The 15,727-nt window shown below is 35.1% G+C and overlaps 2 protein-coding genes across 5 annotated transcripts; both read right to left on the bottom strand.

The window, feature by feature from the left end:
* Positions 1–783: 783 nt before the first annotated feature.
* LOC130711416 (3-hydroxyisobutyryl-CoA hydrolase-like protein 3, mitochondrial) lies at positions 784–6,470 on the bottom strand. 3 transcript variants are annotated; one of them, XM_057561016.1, is made up of 11 exons: positions 6,222–6,458; positions 5,769–5,870; positions 5,522–5,566; positions 5,218–5,270; positions 3,288–3,422; positions 3,079–3,175; positions 2,656–2,785; positions 2,201–2,379; positions 1,906–2,033; positions 1,712–1,813; positions 784–1,207 (listed from the first exon to the last, which is right to left on the bottom strand). In XM_057561016.1, exons 1-11 carry the CDS (start codon positions 6,427–6,429, stop codon positions 1,106–1,108), a joined length of 1,281 nt encoding a protein of 426 aa, XP_057416999.1. In that variant the 5' UTR covers positions 6,430–6,458; the 3' UTR covers positions 784–1,105. The 3 variants fall into 3 exon arrangements, with proteins under 3 accessions (XP_057416999.1, XP_057416998.1, XP_057416997.1); XM_057561015.1 differs by lacking the exon at positions 5,522–5,566 and having other exon boundaries at positions 6,222–6,470; XM_057561014.1 differs by lacking the exon at positions 5,218–5,270 and having other exon boundaries at positions 5,502–5,566; positions 6,222–6,468.
* Positions 6,471–7,528: 1,058 nt separating this feature from the next.
* On the bottom strand, positions 7,529–14,007 carry LOC130711129 (VIN3-like protein 1). Of its 2 annotated transcripts, none has more exons than XM_057560624.1 (7): positions 13,800–14,007; positions 13,075–13,137; positions 11,889–11,997; positions 10,005–10,632; positions 9,360–9,670; positions 8,068–9,262; positions 7,529–7,920 (listed from the first exon to the last, which is right to left on the bottom strand). In XM_057560624.1, exons 4-6 carry the CDS (start codon positions 10,451–10,453, stop codon positions 8,070–8,072), a joined length of 1,953 nt encoding a protein of 650 aa, XP_057416607.1. In that variant the 5' UTR covers positions 10,454–10,632; positions 11,889–11,997; positions 13,075–13,137; positions 13,800–14,007; the 3' UTR covers positions 7,529–7,920; positions 8,068–8,069. The 2 variants fall into 2 exon arrangements, with proteins under 2 accessions (XP_057416607.1, XP_057416606.1); XM_057560623.1 differs by having other exon boundaries at positions 7,529–7,966; positions 13,800–14,002.
* Between the last annotated feature and the right edge of the window lie 1,720 nt (positions 14,008–15,727).

Genomic DNA, 15,727 nt, shown 5'->3' with positions numbered 1-15,727 from the left:
ATTTTTTTTGCGTTTGGCAGTAAATAAAAGTCAATTAATGAAAATGCATAAATAAGAAGCATATAACTCACATAAGCCCAGAGCCCATAATTGTTGATTGTTAAGTGGAGCTGTTTAACTGCAAGTTGAAGCAGTTTTTCGAGACAATCTAAGTGATCTTCAATGCGTGTTTCTCAGAAATGAGGCTATGTTTGGATCATATACAGTAAGATTCTAGGAGGCATCCTCGGATTCTATGTTCTCTCTTTTGGTCAAATGTGAATGTAGTAGTAGGTTTTTGAAACTATTCAACGTATGATCAACAACATAATTTGTAGTCTTTGATTGCAGAAGAAAATGAGTGGAAGATACAGAAATTATGAAGCCGAGTTGAATAGGAAAAAGCTGGAAAGAGAAAGGTTGAGTGATTTTGAGGAATGGTCTTAGGCTCTTAGCCTTCAAGCGTGCAACTTTCATTGGTGTACTTTCTCTTCCTTCCCTCTTCATTCCTTCTAATGTTATCTTCATTTTTGATATTTGGGTTCTGAGAAAAATCAAGGGGAATTGCATTACAATATCAAATCTCCTATGTTGAGAATATTAGCCGAGATTGAGTGGATAATTGTATTTCAGAAATTACAAAATTTTCATTTTTCTATCACTACGTTAAACACTCATCTTTTCTATACTTGATTCCTAGATGGTCAGTCTAACAAAATCTTTATAAGTCTATCAAACATATTGATAAACTTACATAATAACATTTTAGTCATAGTATTCTCTTAAATATCATTCCCAAAAAGATGATAAAACAAACACAACCTTATTTTAGACCTACATGAGATAAGGTCTCATGAAGGCATTAAATGCACTCGCCCATCTATTCCATGTAAAGTCTTGGACATTTCAAAGTTTCCAAAAATTACAAAAATAAGATAAATTTTCGAAACCATAGCCTTCATTTTTACAGATGTGGGTATACTAGTTGGAACATCGACCTATCCAAGGTCATGGAGTTCCCTGACACTTGCATGGACCCATTGATAACACCATCTGTTTATTTGATGCAGTCCCTGTAATTCTACAATGCATTTGTAGAAACGAGAAGACTACATTTTCCTTCTAATTACACAGACAACTCCCCAACCTGGGGTCCTAGTGGTTTAAGAACTTCTTCCACCTCACCTGGATCAACTTCTTCCAATCTTGATGGTTTCCACTTAGGGTTCTGCAGGAGAATAGTAATTGAATCTATTACTCAAGCAGGAAACAAAATTTACCAAATATTGAAGGATAAATAACTTCATGGATTAAAGAGAACATATAAAAGATTCATAGCACTAGAAAGATAGCACACAGAAGGAACTATATGAAGACAGAACCAAATTTAAATACTTTAAACTGTAGATTCATATGCAGATAAATCAGACACGTGTACTTTCAACGGAAGATTCAAGTATTTGTGAAGCTAGGGAAGAAAGGAAGTATAAGTATAAAGTATAAACACAGAAGAAACATATGTTCACATGATTTCACTTCACCGACAATAAGTCCCCCCCCCCCCAAGGTAAAACAGATAGTATTAACTATTAGTATTAGTAATAGAGTAATACATACACTAGCCTTCTGCAGACATATCAATTGTATCTATCATTTCCTAGTTTAGGGAAAACTAGAATTGAAGTTTGACTACCAGATAAAAAGTATAAAAATCATGAGAAAAAGAGAAAACCTGATCCTTGTCAACCAATACTGCTCGGACACCTTCTGCAAAATCATGTCGCAGTGAAGACCTCAAGGCAATCCGATACTCAGTTTTCATTACGGCATTAAGCTGGATTATTTCAAATGTAGAGAATAGACATTGAATTAATTTTGAAACATGGAAACCTTAACCCACCCAATCCCCCCAAAAAAAGTGCTTACTGTGGATAATTCAACGTCATTTTTCGCTACTGCGGAGGCAACTGCAGAGAAGTGCTTATTGGTCAAGAAAAGGGAAAAAGGAGCACCTTTTCCAAGGCCTTGGAGAGCTTCATTAGCCCACTCCACAACTAGAAATAGAAAAATACAAGAAAATTACAACGACTAGACAAGCAATTTACAACAAATTCAAACATACAATTTCAAGCATAAATATTTGATATACGAAACAAGCCAACAACAGCTGTATCTGGACATTTCAGAATAATGTAAATAAATAATAGATCAATAAGTATACCGTTAGAGTCAGCACTTGACTGGTGTTTTTTAAGCTCATCAACAGTCTTAGTAACAGATTTATTTCCTCCAAATGAAGAAATTATCTCGGGTAAAAGCAATTTCAATTGTGCCTCAGACTCTGGGTTGGACTCATATCTTGCTAAGAGTACTTTGATGTCCTGATGGGGGTCCTGGGAACTGAATAATCAATGAGTTTGTTAGATAATTATGTATGCCCTCATTGCAATTATGTACTTCTTAACAAAGTAAATACTATGATAGATTATTTCAACAAACATCCAAGATGACCATGAGTGAAATGCATGCTGCAGAAAGTAAATGACTTGTGTCTACACAAACAAGTCAATGTATTATTTTCATTTCAGGGGTCCAACTCAATCAAAATGATGAGGTTAAAGGGAGATATCTTGAGTAAGAGTCTCAATAACGAATAAAAAGTTCAAGCTGACATACAAGTTAGTTGCCAAAAGAGCCTCCTTGAATAAACCTAACTTTCCAGATGTCACATAATGTGTTCCAAGGCCAACATATATTGCATCTGAAGGAGTAGAAATCCTCTTTCCAGTCAATCCAAGATAAGCACCTGCAATCAGTAAAAATTTCAATATATCGGAATTCAGATATTCCATAGAAAAGAAGTCGAAGAACCTTCAAACCATATTTAAGAAAATTAATAAGCTGTGTAACAGGAGCTGAGACCACATCTAGATGCTTCAGTAGTGCAGCACACATGTATTCATCAGGCAAATTATGACAGAATAATGCACAAAAAGAAGAACATGAAGGGTTTGTACTTTAAAAACCCTTAAATCCTTATCAGCACGTCTAATAAAAGCAATAAAAACTACACACGCTGTGTTATATTAAGAAAAATACCAACAGATCCTTCTCCTGGACTTTGAGCCGCGATATAAGCAAAACCTACATCTGGGAACAAGCCAATTCCATTTTCGGGCATTGCAAGAACAGTTCTCTGGAAATATGTTAAAGTAAAAGAAAGTCATAAACAAGATCTAGAATGGCTATTTATGAGTTCATTAAATATATATAATAAAACGAGGCAACTAATTACATGTTGAGCTTACCTCTGTTATGATACGATAGCGGCCATGACCAGATAAGCCAATTCCAAAACCCATTGTAATTCCATCCATGAAGCTTATATATGGCTTCTTGTACTCAGCAATTTTGCATATCAAAGAATACTCAGCCGTGAAGACCTAAAATATGCAGCATAATAGATATATTATTTCAACACAGTACAAGCAACTAATGCAAAAATATAAAATGCAGCAAAACACACAATCCAACATAGTTCTGACAGCAATCAGTATGAAACCAGCAACACACATGGACATTTTAAACAAGGTGGAGTCCGTTACAAGAGCCATGCAATCCCATAATGCTATGTGTTAAGTTTAAACATAGACAGTTTACCAATAAATCTCTCTTAATTGTTTGACTTACAGTTTTCCCTGGTCTCCCTCTACTAATTATTGGACTATCTTCCATTTGATCAACCATCCTAGCCAGTGCTTTCCCACATACCTTACCACTAACGAAGATACTTTACATGTTTACCATCTTTCCTACAACAGGAGCTACTCTAATTTTGTCTCTAATAATTGTATTCCTAATTCAATTTCATCTTATTTAACCTCTCATCCAGCATAAGTCAAAATATTCTCATCCTTACAACACTTAGTTTACTTTCTCATTGGCTCTTAACAACTCAGCATTTAGTCACATATGACATTGCAGGTTATATGCAATAAAATTTCCTTTAAGTTTGAGTGGTATTTTTCTATATGAGATCACTCAGCAGGTAATTCTAAAACCTAACTGAGAAAAGAACCTGTCTAAGGTCAGCCAAACGGTAATTCATGAACCAACATCCCAAAATCTTAACCAGTTGAGTGAAGACACTGGATGATTTTATATTCTATTTCTAACATTCCCCATTACGCAAGAGCTTGTTGGGCTTGAAGCATGGATAATGCACAAGCTCCCCTACCTTGTGCTAAATTTAACTTTTTTACTATAAATAATTATGGCAACAATGATCGAACTCTAGACCACTCTGATACCATGTTAAGAACCAACTATCTCAAAACTGTAAGTTTTGAGTGAAAACATGAATTATTTTATATTATATTACATTTCTAACACTACAGATGTAATTCTAGCAGTACAAACAATAAAACACCCAAAAGAAATTCAACATCGAGGGGCAAAAGACTGTCAAAATGGTGGTCTTGAAATGAAAGAAACTAGTACATTTGCAACATATGGGGAATTAGTAGGACCTCCACTTGAAACACCTTGTGGCCAAGGGAAAACCAACACCCAAGCAGTTATTAGTCCCACACATCTTTGGGTGTGGGATTACCTTGTGGCTTAACAAAAACAATGTCGCAGTGATGACTTCTTCAATCATAGAGTAAGAGTTGCATATCTTATACACTTCATTTTGGATTAACGTTAGTATGAAACTTCCTCAATAACTAGATATTACAAATCATTTTAAAATGTCGAAGTTTTTAAAAGCCATCAATGCTGACACGAGCAAAATTTGACATGGATGAGTGTTTGACAACTTGATTGTTGATCTTGATTTTACAAGTTGATTTTGACTGGAATTAAGTTTCAAGTGATATAATGTGTTTGGAAGCTTTTATCTTAAAAGTAAGCTAGAAATATAAATTAGTACAAAAATCTAAACTCAACGTAAAAGTATCATCTTTACATTTCAACACAACCATGCTTTCAAGACAACTTAGTTTTGGTTTTAGAAAAGACATAATTTTCGTGTAAAATCACATTAAATGCTTCCAAAATCATGTTTGGGTTGTTCTATTGCATATCCAAACATACTAGTGATTAAGTAAAGAGATTATAGTTTATAAATGCAAAATATTCCAACAAAAAATATATTCATCTAGTATTGGCATGGTTTTAATAAAGCAAAGGGGGTATGAGTCTGATAGCATTTAATTTCAAAGGACACAACTAGACCTCAATCATATCTGACAGGTGGTTCTTGGTTATTATCTGCTTCACATCACCGCCTGCAGATAAACTAAGATCTCGGTCACCAAGAAAGAAGATTTGGGGATAGAGAAAAAAATTATTTAACAAAACATAAACTATAAAACAGCAGGCAGTGTAGCATCCAAAGAAGATGTTGATGTTGACAGAAAAGCAAACTATATATCCAATGAAGCACATCAAAACTGCAACTGGACATGCATGCATTGCATTAATACACTTGAGGTTGAAAACAAATAATATAATGAGACCTTCTGCACTAAAGGTGTGCTTTTGTCCTTTTGTATTTCAGCAACAACCCCTTTAATATCCATACCTGCATTGACCATCAGAGGTGACTCTCAAAACCTTACCCAGCACTCTAAACCAAAATAATCTCAAATCTAAAACAGAACATCTGCAAAAGAAGTTAATTCATAATCTATCCAAGCTAGAAGCATGCTTTCCATAAAATGTTGCATTAAAAGATAGACGAACTACGCATTATTTCTCACAACGACGACTCTCAAAAACCATACCAGCACAAAAGGCGCGAGGCGAGCTGCTGTCAACCAGCACACATTTGACCCTCGGGTCCAATTCCCATTGATCAAGATAACTTTTATACTTTACATCCATATCTGCACCATTAAGATTGTCAAGTCAAAATCAACAGGAGGTAAGGTAACTACTTACACAGAGAAATCCTCATTTCCCCCCTTCAAATCCTACATAATTAACTCAAAACTATTTCAAAAAAATGAACTAATTTACAACATATACATCACCAGAAACCCTAGTTTTCTCAACAATCAATTTCTATGATCATCATTGATTCCCATCAAATTGAATGAAAATTGACCTAAATTGTACTGGACCTAATGACACTAATCTGAAACAGCAATTTCCAAGTAATCGAGAAGCTCGAGCAATTGTTCTAGAGAGAACACACAACACAGCATGCATAATAATTAGAGGGATGAGGAAAAAACCTAGGTTCATGGCGTTGAGAGCTTTGGGGCGATCGAGCGTGATGACAGCGACGCCGTTGGAATGAACAGTGCCCTTGACGAAATCATCTTCGGCGGCCATGGCGGAGAATGATCGGAAAGTGATGGAGGAAGAAGAAGAAGAAGAAGAAGGTTTGGTGAGAGAGAAAGTGAGTAAGCTCAGAATTCGATTAGTTCCTCCTACACGCATTCTATTCTCTTCTGTCACTGAATCACAACCAGCATGCCATGTTAACCCACACACACAGTACCTACTTAATATTGTTGTGACATTTTAGCCCCTCCATTTTCCTGCCTATTTACTTCAATTACTAAACTGCAAATTACCACCCAATTTCTTTTTTAATACGGAGATAATCATGTTCAAGCTATGAACATTCATGTTTTTAGTGAGGCGAGCCCTTTAAGAGGGTGTGTTTATCAATTCATAAATCTTAAACTCGAGACATTACTTAAGGAGAATTAAATATGTATCACTTGAACCAATCACTCATTGCTCTCTAATATGTATGAATTTTTTTCTTTCACAATTACCTTGTATAGATCTTTAATTTCGGTTGTAATAAATAAAACTATTTACCAAAAACTATAATTTTAAAACAAATTACCAACACGGGTTATTTGCGACAAAAATTAATCCATCACAAGATCTTTGGTTTGAAGCGAAACTAGTGACTGAGAGAAATTTCGTCGCACAGTCCGTCACAGTTTCACAAACAATGGATATTGCGACAGAAGAAATCCGTCGCAAAGGCATTATGGATATGATCAATTAAATACCGTACGAATTCCTTTTTTTCTGAAATTAATTACAAATTGATAGTTTTTTTTTGTGCATCGGAAAGATAAATTAACCCCGCCAGGAATTGATTCCTGGACTTCCCCCAACCCAACCCATATGTCCCCCAACTCCTACCACTTGAACTATCATACGGGAACACAAATTGATAGTTTATTGCACTGATTGTTTTACAATGCTACACTATTGATAGTGATAATATTATAGGGGTACATATGTAATTAATTGTATGGTTATGTTCTCTTTGTGTTGTATTTACCAAACGCAGTACATGTAACATTATTGTCTTGTTCTATCATATTCGGTTCCGTTACCAAAGGCTACCTAAGATTTGACAATCACATTCTTTCACAATCACATTCTTTATTTGTTACTAATTACCATTAACATCGCTAAGAGGAGTAGCAGTGTAGCACTCATGTTATGAAACACCATATCGTTAAGAAGAGTAGCACTCCCCTGTCTCCAATACCATTTAAGAGTAATCAGGTGAATAAACACAGGCTGCATCCATATTAGGTAAACGCTTCATCTCGAAAGTCACAGCAAACCCCAGTGTATTGAAGCAAGCATTTTCATTTGCGCAACAGTGTGGGGTAAAACAAAGATTACAGATGAATTACAGGTATGAATGAAATCAGCAATTCAATCATGTACCTTTTTCAAATAAAGGTCATGATAAGAAAGATTAAATTCTAATATCTTAAGGGATTAAATATTTAAATTCATTACTGAAAAGAATTGCAGTAATTTAAGTAATAGCCCAATGCAATGCCTTCCACGTCCTGAAACTTCACGTCCAAAGATCCTCCCTCCCAGGAAAAATGACTTACTGTTTCTGTGATCATCAATGCCGATCCTTTTAGCAAGACAAAAACTTGTCTGCAATAAAAATGAATCCCTTCAAAGGTGATTAATTAAAAAATGCCTGTACATGGAAGGCAAAAACAATCAGAGGGTGATTTTTTTACAATTAAAATGTTAAATAATAAGCTTGGAGAAAATAATAAACTTGTTAAATAAGATCACCCTTAATTTGATGCAACAGCTTTACTACAGAATCCATTTCTTGGTCTCTTGCTGGATATAATGTCAGAAAAAGAGTCAACAAGTTGCCCTGCCAAACTACTTGGATCATCTATTAGAGTTTGAATAAAGGTATTAACCACCCTGCGTTCTTGCTCTGTCGACCGTAGACTAAACCATGTTAGCAATTTCAACCTAAATTCCTGCTTGATGTGACCCTCACATTCTAGCCAACGAATTACTTTCACACAATACTCAAAGTTCTCATCCAAGGAGTATGAAACATCGGAAATGCGTACAGGAGAACCATTTATCAAAGTGCTGTCACAATCATGTGTCTCTTCATTTGTGCTCGCTATCCTTTTCCTGCATATATTTGCGCGAGAGTCGACAGTTGAAACTTCACCAGTTGGCCCGTGCACCCAGGTTTGGGAGCCACCACTCCCATGTGATCGTGCAAAACCATTTTTCTCTAGATCATGAGAAGCAGCATCATCATCTGCCTCAACAGCCTGCAGCAAAGTGCAACCATTATCTTCATCCCTGGAAGACTCAAAAGGAGGTGTTAGCTCTTCATTTAAATCAGGCACTGAAACAACATTTAAATCAAGGCCTCGTGAATCTGAAGGCAACTGTGCTTCTGGAATTTTTGGCTTGTTCATTTCACTTTGTGCACAGCATTTTTTAATATCAGCACAGCAAAGCTTTTCAAGGTGACCTTGTTCTTGAGCCCAAGCAAGACGCAAAAATCTCCCAAGGTCTCGAACTTTAAATCCAGTACCATTTATTGTGGGATTGAACTCCTTCCTGGAGCCAGAAGAATTGCCCCCTGTTTGAAGGTTCTCTTTCTTTAGATTCATAGCAACAGATGAAGATGGATTGTTTTGAATTATCTCGACGCTCTTCGTAAAACACTTAGCCTCCGAATGACCAAGGTCACCTGTTTCAGTATAGGATATGATCCGAAAAGTATATTCTGTGCAGGACTGAAGGTTAGATATCAAAATCCTCCTCTGAGATTTAGGAAACACAGAAACAGGATCTTTTGAATGTGATTCATCCCTACTCTTGTGATACCACAACTTGTACCCCTTGATTTCCTCAGAGCATACATTTGACATTTCAATTAGAATGATTGTGACGGATGAGGCTGTTGTCTCTTCAAAAACAAACTTGCAAGCAGCAGGAAGTGAACCCTCTGAGAGTTAGAAAATGTAATGTGCCAAATAAATGAGATTGATTGATAAGCAAAAAAGAAATTTAAACAATAAACTTAAAATAGCATTAAATCCAACCTCTGTAATCTGGATTTACAGTTGGAGCAATGGCCAGCCAGCAATCAGCTTTTTCAATAGCAAGAGAGCAGAGTTTCTGTACATCACCGGCAATAGGCAGTCTGCTGACAATGCCTCGTGCCATCTTGGCAGAAACCCCATTAACAGGACCAACTTCTGTCTCCAATTTAGTCTTTGCCTCTTGTACTATTTGATGCAAGTCTTTGTATTTCGAAGTTCCATCCAAGAGCCTGTAACTCAAATATATCCTATAACAAAGTACATCTACACGGCGGGCATCTTTTGCTAAACTTAGCTGCTTCTTCCAGCATCTGTCATTATTAAACATGAACAACCAAGGTCATCAATATAGGGCTGGATATCTTTTTACTAGCATATTGCAAATGGTTTGAATGTAAAATCCAAGGAACTGAACAATGCCCCAATGAATTTCCACTCTCTTCAAAATGACACATCAAGAGTAGGAAAAATTGCAATGCTATGTTCAACTTATTGCTGCAAACCTATCAAGTTAGCGAGTGATTGACAGAAATGAGGCAGAAAATTAAAGTTATTAAGTGATTTAACTGTCAAAACAACAGAAGTACGGTAGGAGGGATATCATTTATCATCCACAGCATAACAGACGTAAAAGAAACTACTTACTCAAGTATCCCTGTGACTTTACCACAGGATGCACAACAATAACCACCATCTAGTTGCATCAGTTGCCCATTATCAATAACTCCCACTTTTTCATGTTGAAGGCCACACTCGATATGGCAAGACAACCCGCACGAGTCCCCTTGAGCATATTCAGATGTGCAAACCAACCAAAGACTAGGATCCTTGTTATCGTCAAAAAGGTGACAAATACAGCAAGAGCATCGTCTACAAAACGCATCATCTATAGATAAAACTGCTCTACAAGCAGCATTTTTACAGACCCAAGTGTTTGAATGTCCAAAATCAGAAGATTGATCAGGAGGAGGTACGAGACGTGTGGGGTTTTCACCCTTCCGATGTTGCTTCCTGGAGGGCTGATGGCTGAGACTAGAAACCTTTTTTGTATCTTGTTTTTTAATAATCTTACCAGTTGACTTAGTTTCAGTCATCCTGTTTTTTGATGAAATGTTCTTTTTGTTCTTTTCAGAGCACGCTCGAAGAAGTTCCTTCTTTGAACCACATTTCAGGAACTCCTGAAGGAGTTCTGAACTTCTTGAAGCATCATCTGAATGGCCATTTTTCTGTGGAGTACTGTGCACACTGGAAGAAAGGCTTTGAACACCAGAAACTGGATAGAAATAAGTCAAATATCAACCAATTGTAAATTAAATCTTTGGAGGAAAACAAAGGACATTAAACAAATATAAACAATAGAACTAACACTCAAATAAAAACAACGATGAACAGAAATAACAAAGGTAGTAGACTATATAGGAATATGTAAATGCAATGAACAAATGATTAGTTAGCGACTGCTTTCTACAACATTCTATATTATTCAGACGAAGTTATTCGGGTCAGGTACAAAAGAGCTTATCTGCGTTCTATTCATTAATAAAATGAAGGTCCTACTTTTCATGTGTGTGTAAGTATTGATAGATAATACTTTTTCATATTGTTAAATTTGTAAGATTCGAGAAACCAGGACCAATTTTGTAGGGAACTTGTAAGCCTCAGACTAAAGCATGATACACAGATGAAAGACCCAATCCAAAATTAGGGCATCTTACCCAAAATAGTATACTAAAATATTGAAAGTTGAAACACAGGACAAAGAGAGTGTGAGACATAAGAGGTTGGAAAAATAAGAGCAATTCAAAGGAGTACAATGTAAATAATTTGAAGAACTGGAAATAATTGTATGAAAAAGATTATGAGTATGAGCACAAGTAAGAGCTAATTCAGGAGACAACAATCAATAAATATTCATGTGCAAACTCAGGAAAATGGGAAGCATTAACATGTTATCCAAGTATGCATTAAGCTGGTTTGATGCTATTGTAAATTAAAATCAGTTGGAGAATTGTTTTACAAAACATTGCACTGTGATTGACTTCAGAAAAGTTAGATCAATCAAATATCAAATTTGTAATCTTTTGAAATTTCAAAACAGTAATTTTGAAATCATGAAATGCTAATACCGAACCACACTAGGCAAAAAAATGATTTAAGATAACTAGCCAGAACAACACAAATTTGAATCAACTATGGCAGATCTGCTTCTAAATGAACATACATGAAAGACCTGGAATCAGATTCCTCCAGTCAGATTGCACAGATTTTGAACAAAACAACTAGATTACAAGCTACCATTCAATAGGAGAGATAAAAGCCTCAAGCTATCATGAAATTAATAAATACATAACATGATTTTCACAAAATTGCAAACAATAAGATCAGATTTTCTCACCGAAGTAAGAACATTCACAATGAGGACTAGCAAAGCAGCAAAAGTTTGCAAACAATAGGCTTTAATAATTCAGATGCCTATAAAATTAAATAGAAGAAAGTTCACATGGAAATTGAGATTGCTAAAGCCAATACCTCAAAACACCAGATTCCAGAACCTCCCCACCACTGGGAAAAAAGAGAGAGATGTCTTAAAAGATTTCACACCAGGAAAGCATCGCTATGGCCGACAACATGAAAACTCCTGCAGGAGCATCTAAGTGTAATGAGTGGAGGATAAGATTGGAAAAATCCTTTCTAGAGAATGGGTATTTTTAAAATATTTGTGCATGTTCCAATCAAAGTTCAAAATTCTATACATTTAAACCATTCAGATATGGAATGAAATCACTGATCAATCCTACCATTGATTTATTAGCAATCACCATCTTCACATTTCATGCCAGATGTCAGAGATATTTCTCCTCAATGATCACATAAAAAGTTGATACTTACTTATATTTGAAGATTATTATTTGAAGCTGATCTTAAATGCATGAATAAATTAGAAATCACTCTCATTGATTAAAAATATGAAAATTAACAAACTTAATTGACATTGTGTAAATTGATTATTCAATGGTATATTCCATGAAGCCATTTGTTCTGTAAAAAGTTAGTGTAAGAGTATATACAGCGGCGCGGTCATGTAAGTGGAGGATGAGGTAGATTATGTGAAATAAGCCAATTACTGTGTTCATCCAACAAATTTGAATACAATAACCTAATTCCATCAGTCAAAGATGCAGGACAGGCCTTATTATGATTTCCCTCAATACAATACCATTGAGCCTTTCACTATAGCAAAGATAATCTGTGGTTTTTAGACCGTATTGTACTATTCTAATTTAAAAAACAAAATGGAAGGGAAGAGTACCACTCTATCGGATATTACCCTTGTGCAAATCATTGTCACAACTACATTCCACGACTATACCAGAAAAAGGGGGAGACTGAAAATACTAGTTAGCAACCATATTTATTCAGCATTTATCAAAACATCACAAGCTTATCCTGACACAATATTGATCCTTTACAGCAGATTTTAACTCAACCATATGTACTAGCAGGGTATATCACATTCACAGCATTACTTCATGTGAGCACATAATCACAATATATTTCATCAAGATAAAGTTCCTCAAAACTAAGCTTATCTGTAAAGTGAGAAAGTAAGGATGCATATAAGCTAGCTAATACTCAGCTATATATACACCACGTAGAGAAAACGTTGAAACTAAATTTTGAAAGAGCAAACTCAAGAAGAAGCTTATAACCATACCTTTAGCAAGTAATTTGTCTTCTGAATCCATTTCCAAACAAACTATAACTGAATGGCCCTTGCCTGACAAGCAGAGAGAAATAGCGTTATAAGGAAACATGATAAACCAGTAATAAATGGAATTATAATGCAACACAAGAAAATTAAATTAAATGATTCTTAACTACAATATTAACAGAGATCATTGAAGGAAAAATAAAATAAAATCAGACTCAAATTCATCCATTTTTCATTCCCCATTGCAGCACAGCTCATAATGCCTCATAGAGAAGATCAAAACAAACAAAATCAAATAGCATAAAGTCAAAGACCTACCATCAAGTCATCAACAACCCAAAGACCCAATTGTGATGACCAAATTTATTTTTAACAAAAAAATGCCAAAGTTAAAGCGAGTTTAACTACTCTACCCCATCCACATTGTGTTCTCCGCAATGGTAAGAAGTGAAATCAAAGCAAGTTTTTCCTTCTTTTTTTTGTTATTCCCAAAAGAAGAAACAATTCCAAAAATGGAATATAAATGAAGAAAAACGTGTGTTTTATCTTCTTGTTACAGAATTACAGAGCATGATAACATAAAAACAAAACCCAACAAAAAAAAAATAACAGTGTTGAGAGAAGAAAGAAGGAATCTGCAGGAAAAAAGCAAAAAAAAAAAAAAATAGAAAGGAATTTTCAGAAGAAAAAAAAAGTAGAGGATAGAATCTGAAAGAAGAGGCACGCACCTTATTGATTTGAAGAGGAGGGAATGGGAGAAGAAGAAGAGGGTGAGATTTGCAGAGAAGGAGCATCAATGAATGAATCGAAGGCACAGAGAAATGAACTCCATCTTCTTCTTCTTCGTGATAGTTGGTGAGAGAGAAACTTGTACGAGTTGTTTACGCTTTATTAGAACAGAGAGAGAAGGTGGAGATAATCACGCGCGAAGAGGCGCGTGAATAGGAGGAAGCGGGGTTTACTAATTACTACTGCAGTTGCACGGTTAACTCCACACTGTGCTGTCTTCTCTGCTTTGATTTATTTATGCTAACATGCAGACCTAGTACAGTACTTGCCCTTTCTATTATAACTTTCCTTTCCTGTTTTATAATTTTCACTTCAATGCCCATAAATGCCCCGGCCCCTCAATAATTCAAAATTTACAATTTTCTTTTTTATGAAACAACATAAGATGTACATCAAGTTAGTTGCATCTCGTAATCATCTAAGTGTGTGTTTGGAAAACTCATTCACGATCCACGTTTGGCCCCGATCCACGTTTACAGAAGCAAGAAATAGTTGCTTTTAGATTTCTTGATCCACGTTTGGCCTCTCCAGATTTGAAACCAAACACACACTAAAAGTAAAGAGGTTTCGTATTGGATTGATCAGGTGATTTCTAGATTCAGGGGTTTGATATCTTCATGGAACGACTTAGGTTTTTGTTGGGCTACCACTACGTGGTCAGTTGGGCCCTTTATGACCTTAACGAATTTTCTATGTAATGTGGCGGGGAATGACTCGCCCATATCCTTTTACCTTAAAATTTTTTTTTTCGAGTTTTAGAGTTTGTCTATGTAGATAATTTGCTTAGGTATTGTTTAATGCATGTATGGACTATTGAGCTGCTTGCTCAATGGTCCAATAAGAAATTAGGCTTAGGTTTACATCTTTCCTACTACAAAAGAAAAGTGTTTACTTGTAATCATCATGTTCACTTGACTTAATACAAAAGTAACAATCTTAACAATTCATACTTTTACTAGGGTTTTGATCTAATTAGGTTTTTAGTTTATTCTATATAAACACATACATTTTATCTTAATTTGTTACTCCCTCCGTCCCTAATTATAAGCTAACATTGAGACTTTTTTTGTGTCACTAAATATAAGCTAACCTTGCAAAAGTTAATATTTCTTTCCATATTCACCCTTGCATTTATTGGTAGTGGAGCACCACCATTAGTAGTACAATGATGAAAAATTGTTATCATAAATAGGGGTAAACATAGAAAGTTGTACATTTTTTTTGAAAACCAATGCATCAATTAAGGCTTTCTTAATAAGTGTGATTTTTACAACTTTAGCTTATAATTAGGGACGGATGGAGTACTATACTTTTTTTCATAATAAATTTAATAGGAAGAGTTTCAAACCCTCTTATTTTAATGAGTACTTACTTTTTTTTTATGTATATGAGACCAAACTTGCAAAATTTCAAATATGATAATACATGAAATCATTTTTTAAAATTAAAAAGGCGATTATTGTAATCTGAAAAATTCCAAATGAAATAAGGGCACGTGAAGGGTAAAATTGTCCATTTGCGTTTTCTTTTTTGGTCAAAGTTATTTTAATAACCTAAAAATATAAAAGCTTGTGATGGTGAAAAGCGAATAGCTGGGTTCTGCTGCCTGCAGGTAAAGTACATAAAGCATGGATTCCCCTTGCCATTGGTACGTGAACTCACGGTTCCATTATCTGCGCGTGAGGGAAACATTATCCAGAAATTAATATATTTTATTTTATTCATTATTTTCAGAAAGTACTTTGGAGATTGAAAGCGTTGTTGGGAGACTTCAGAATTTATTAGTGAACAAAAGTAGACGCATCTAATTTTCGTATACATGAACATATATTAAATTAATTATTGAAATCTCGAATATTTTTTCAAC

Source organism: Lotus japonicus, chromosome 4 (assembly GCF_012489685.1).
Source record: "Lotus japonicus ecotype B-129 chromosome 4, LjGifu_v1.2".
Lineage (NCBI taxonomy): Eukaryota > Viridiplantae > Streptophyta > Magnoliopsida > Fabales > Fabaceae > Lotus > Lotus japonicus.
Note: the sequence above shows the minus strand (reverse complement) of the source record. Positions and strands in the feature narration are given on the sequence as shown.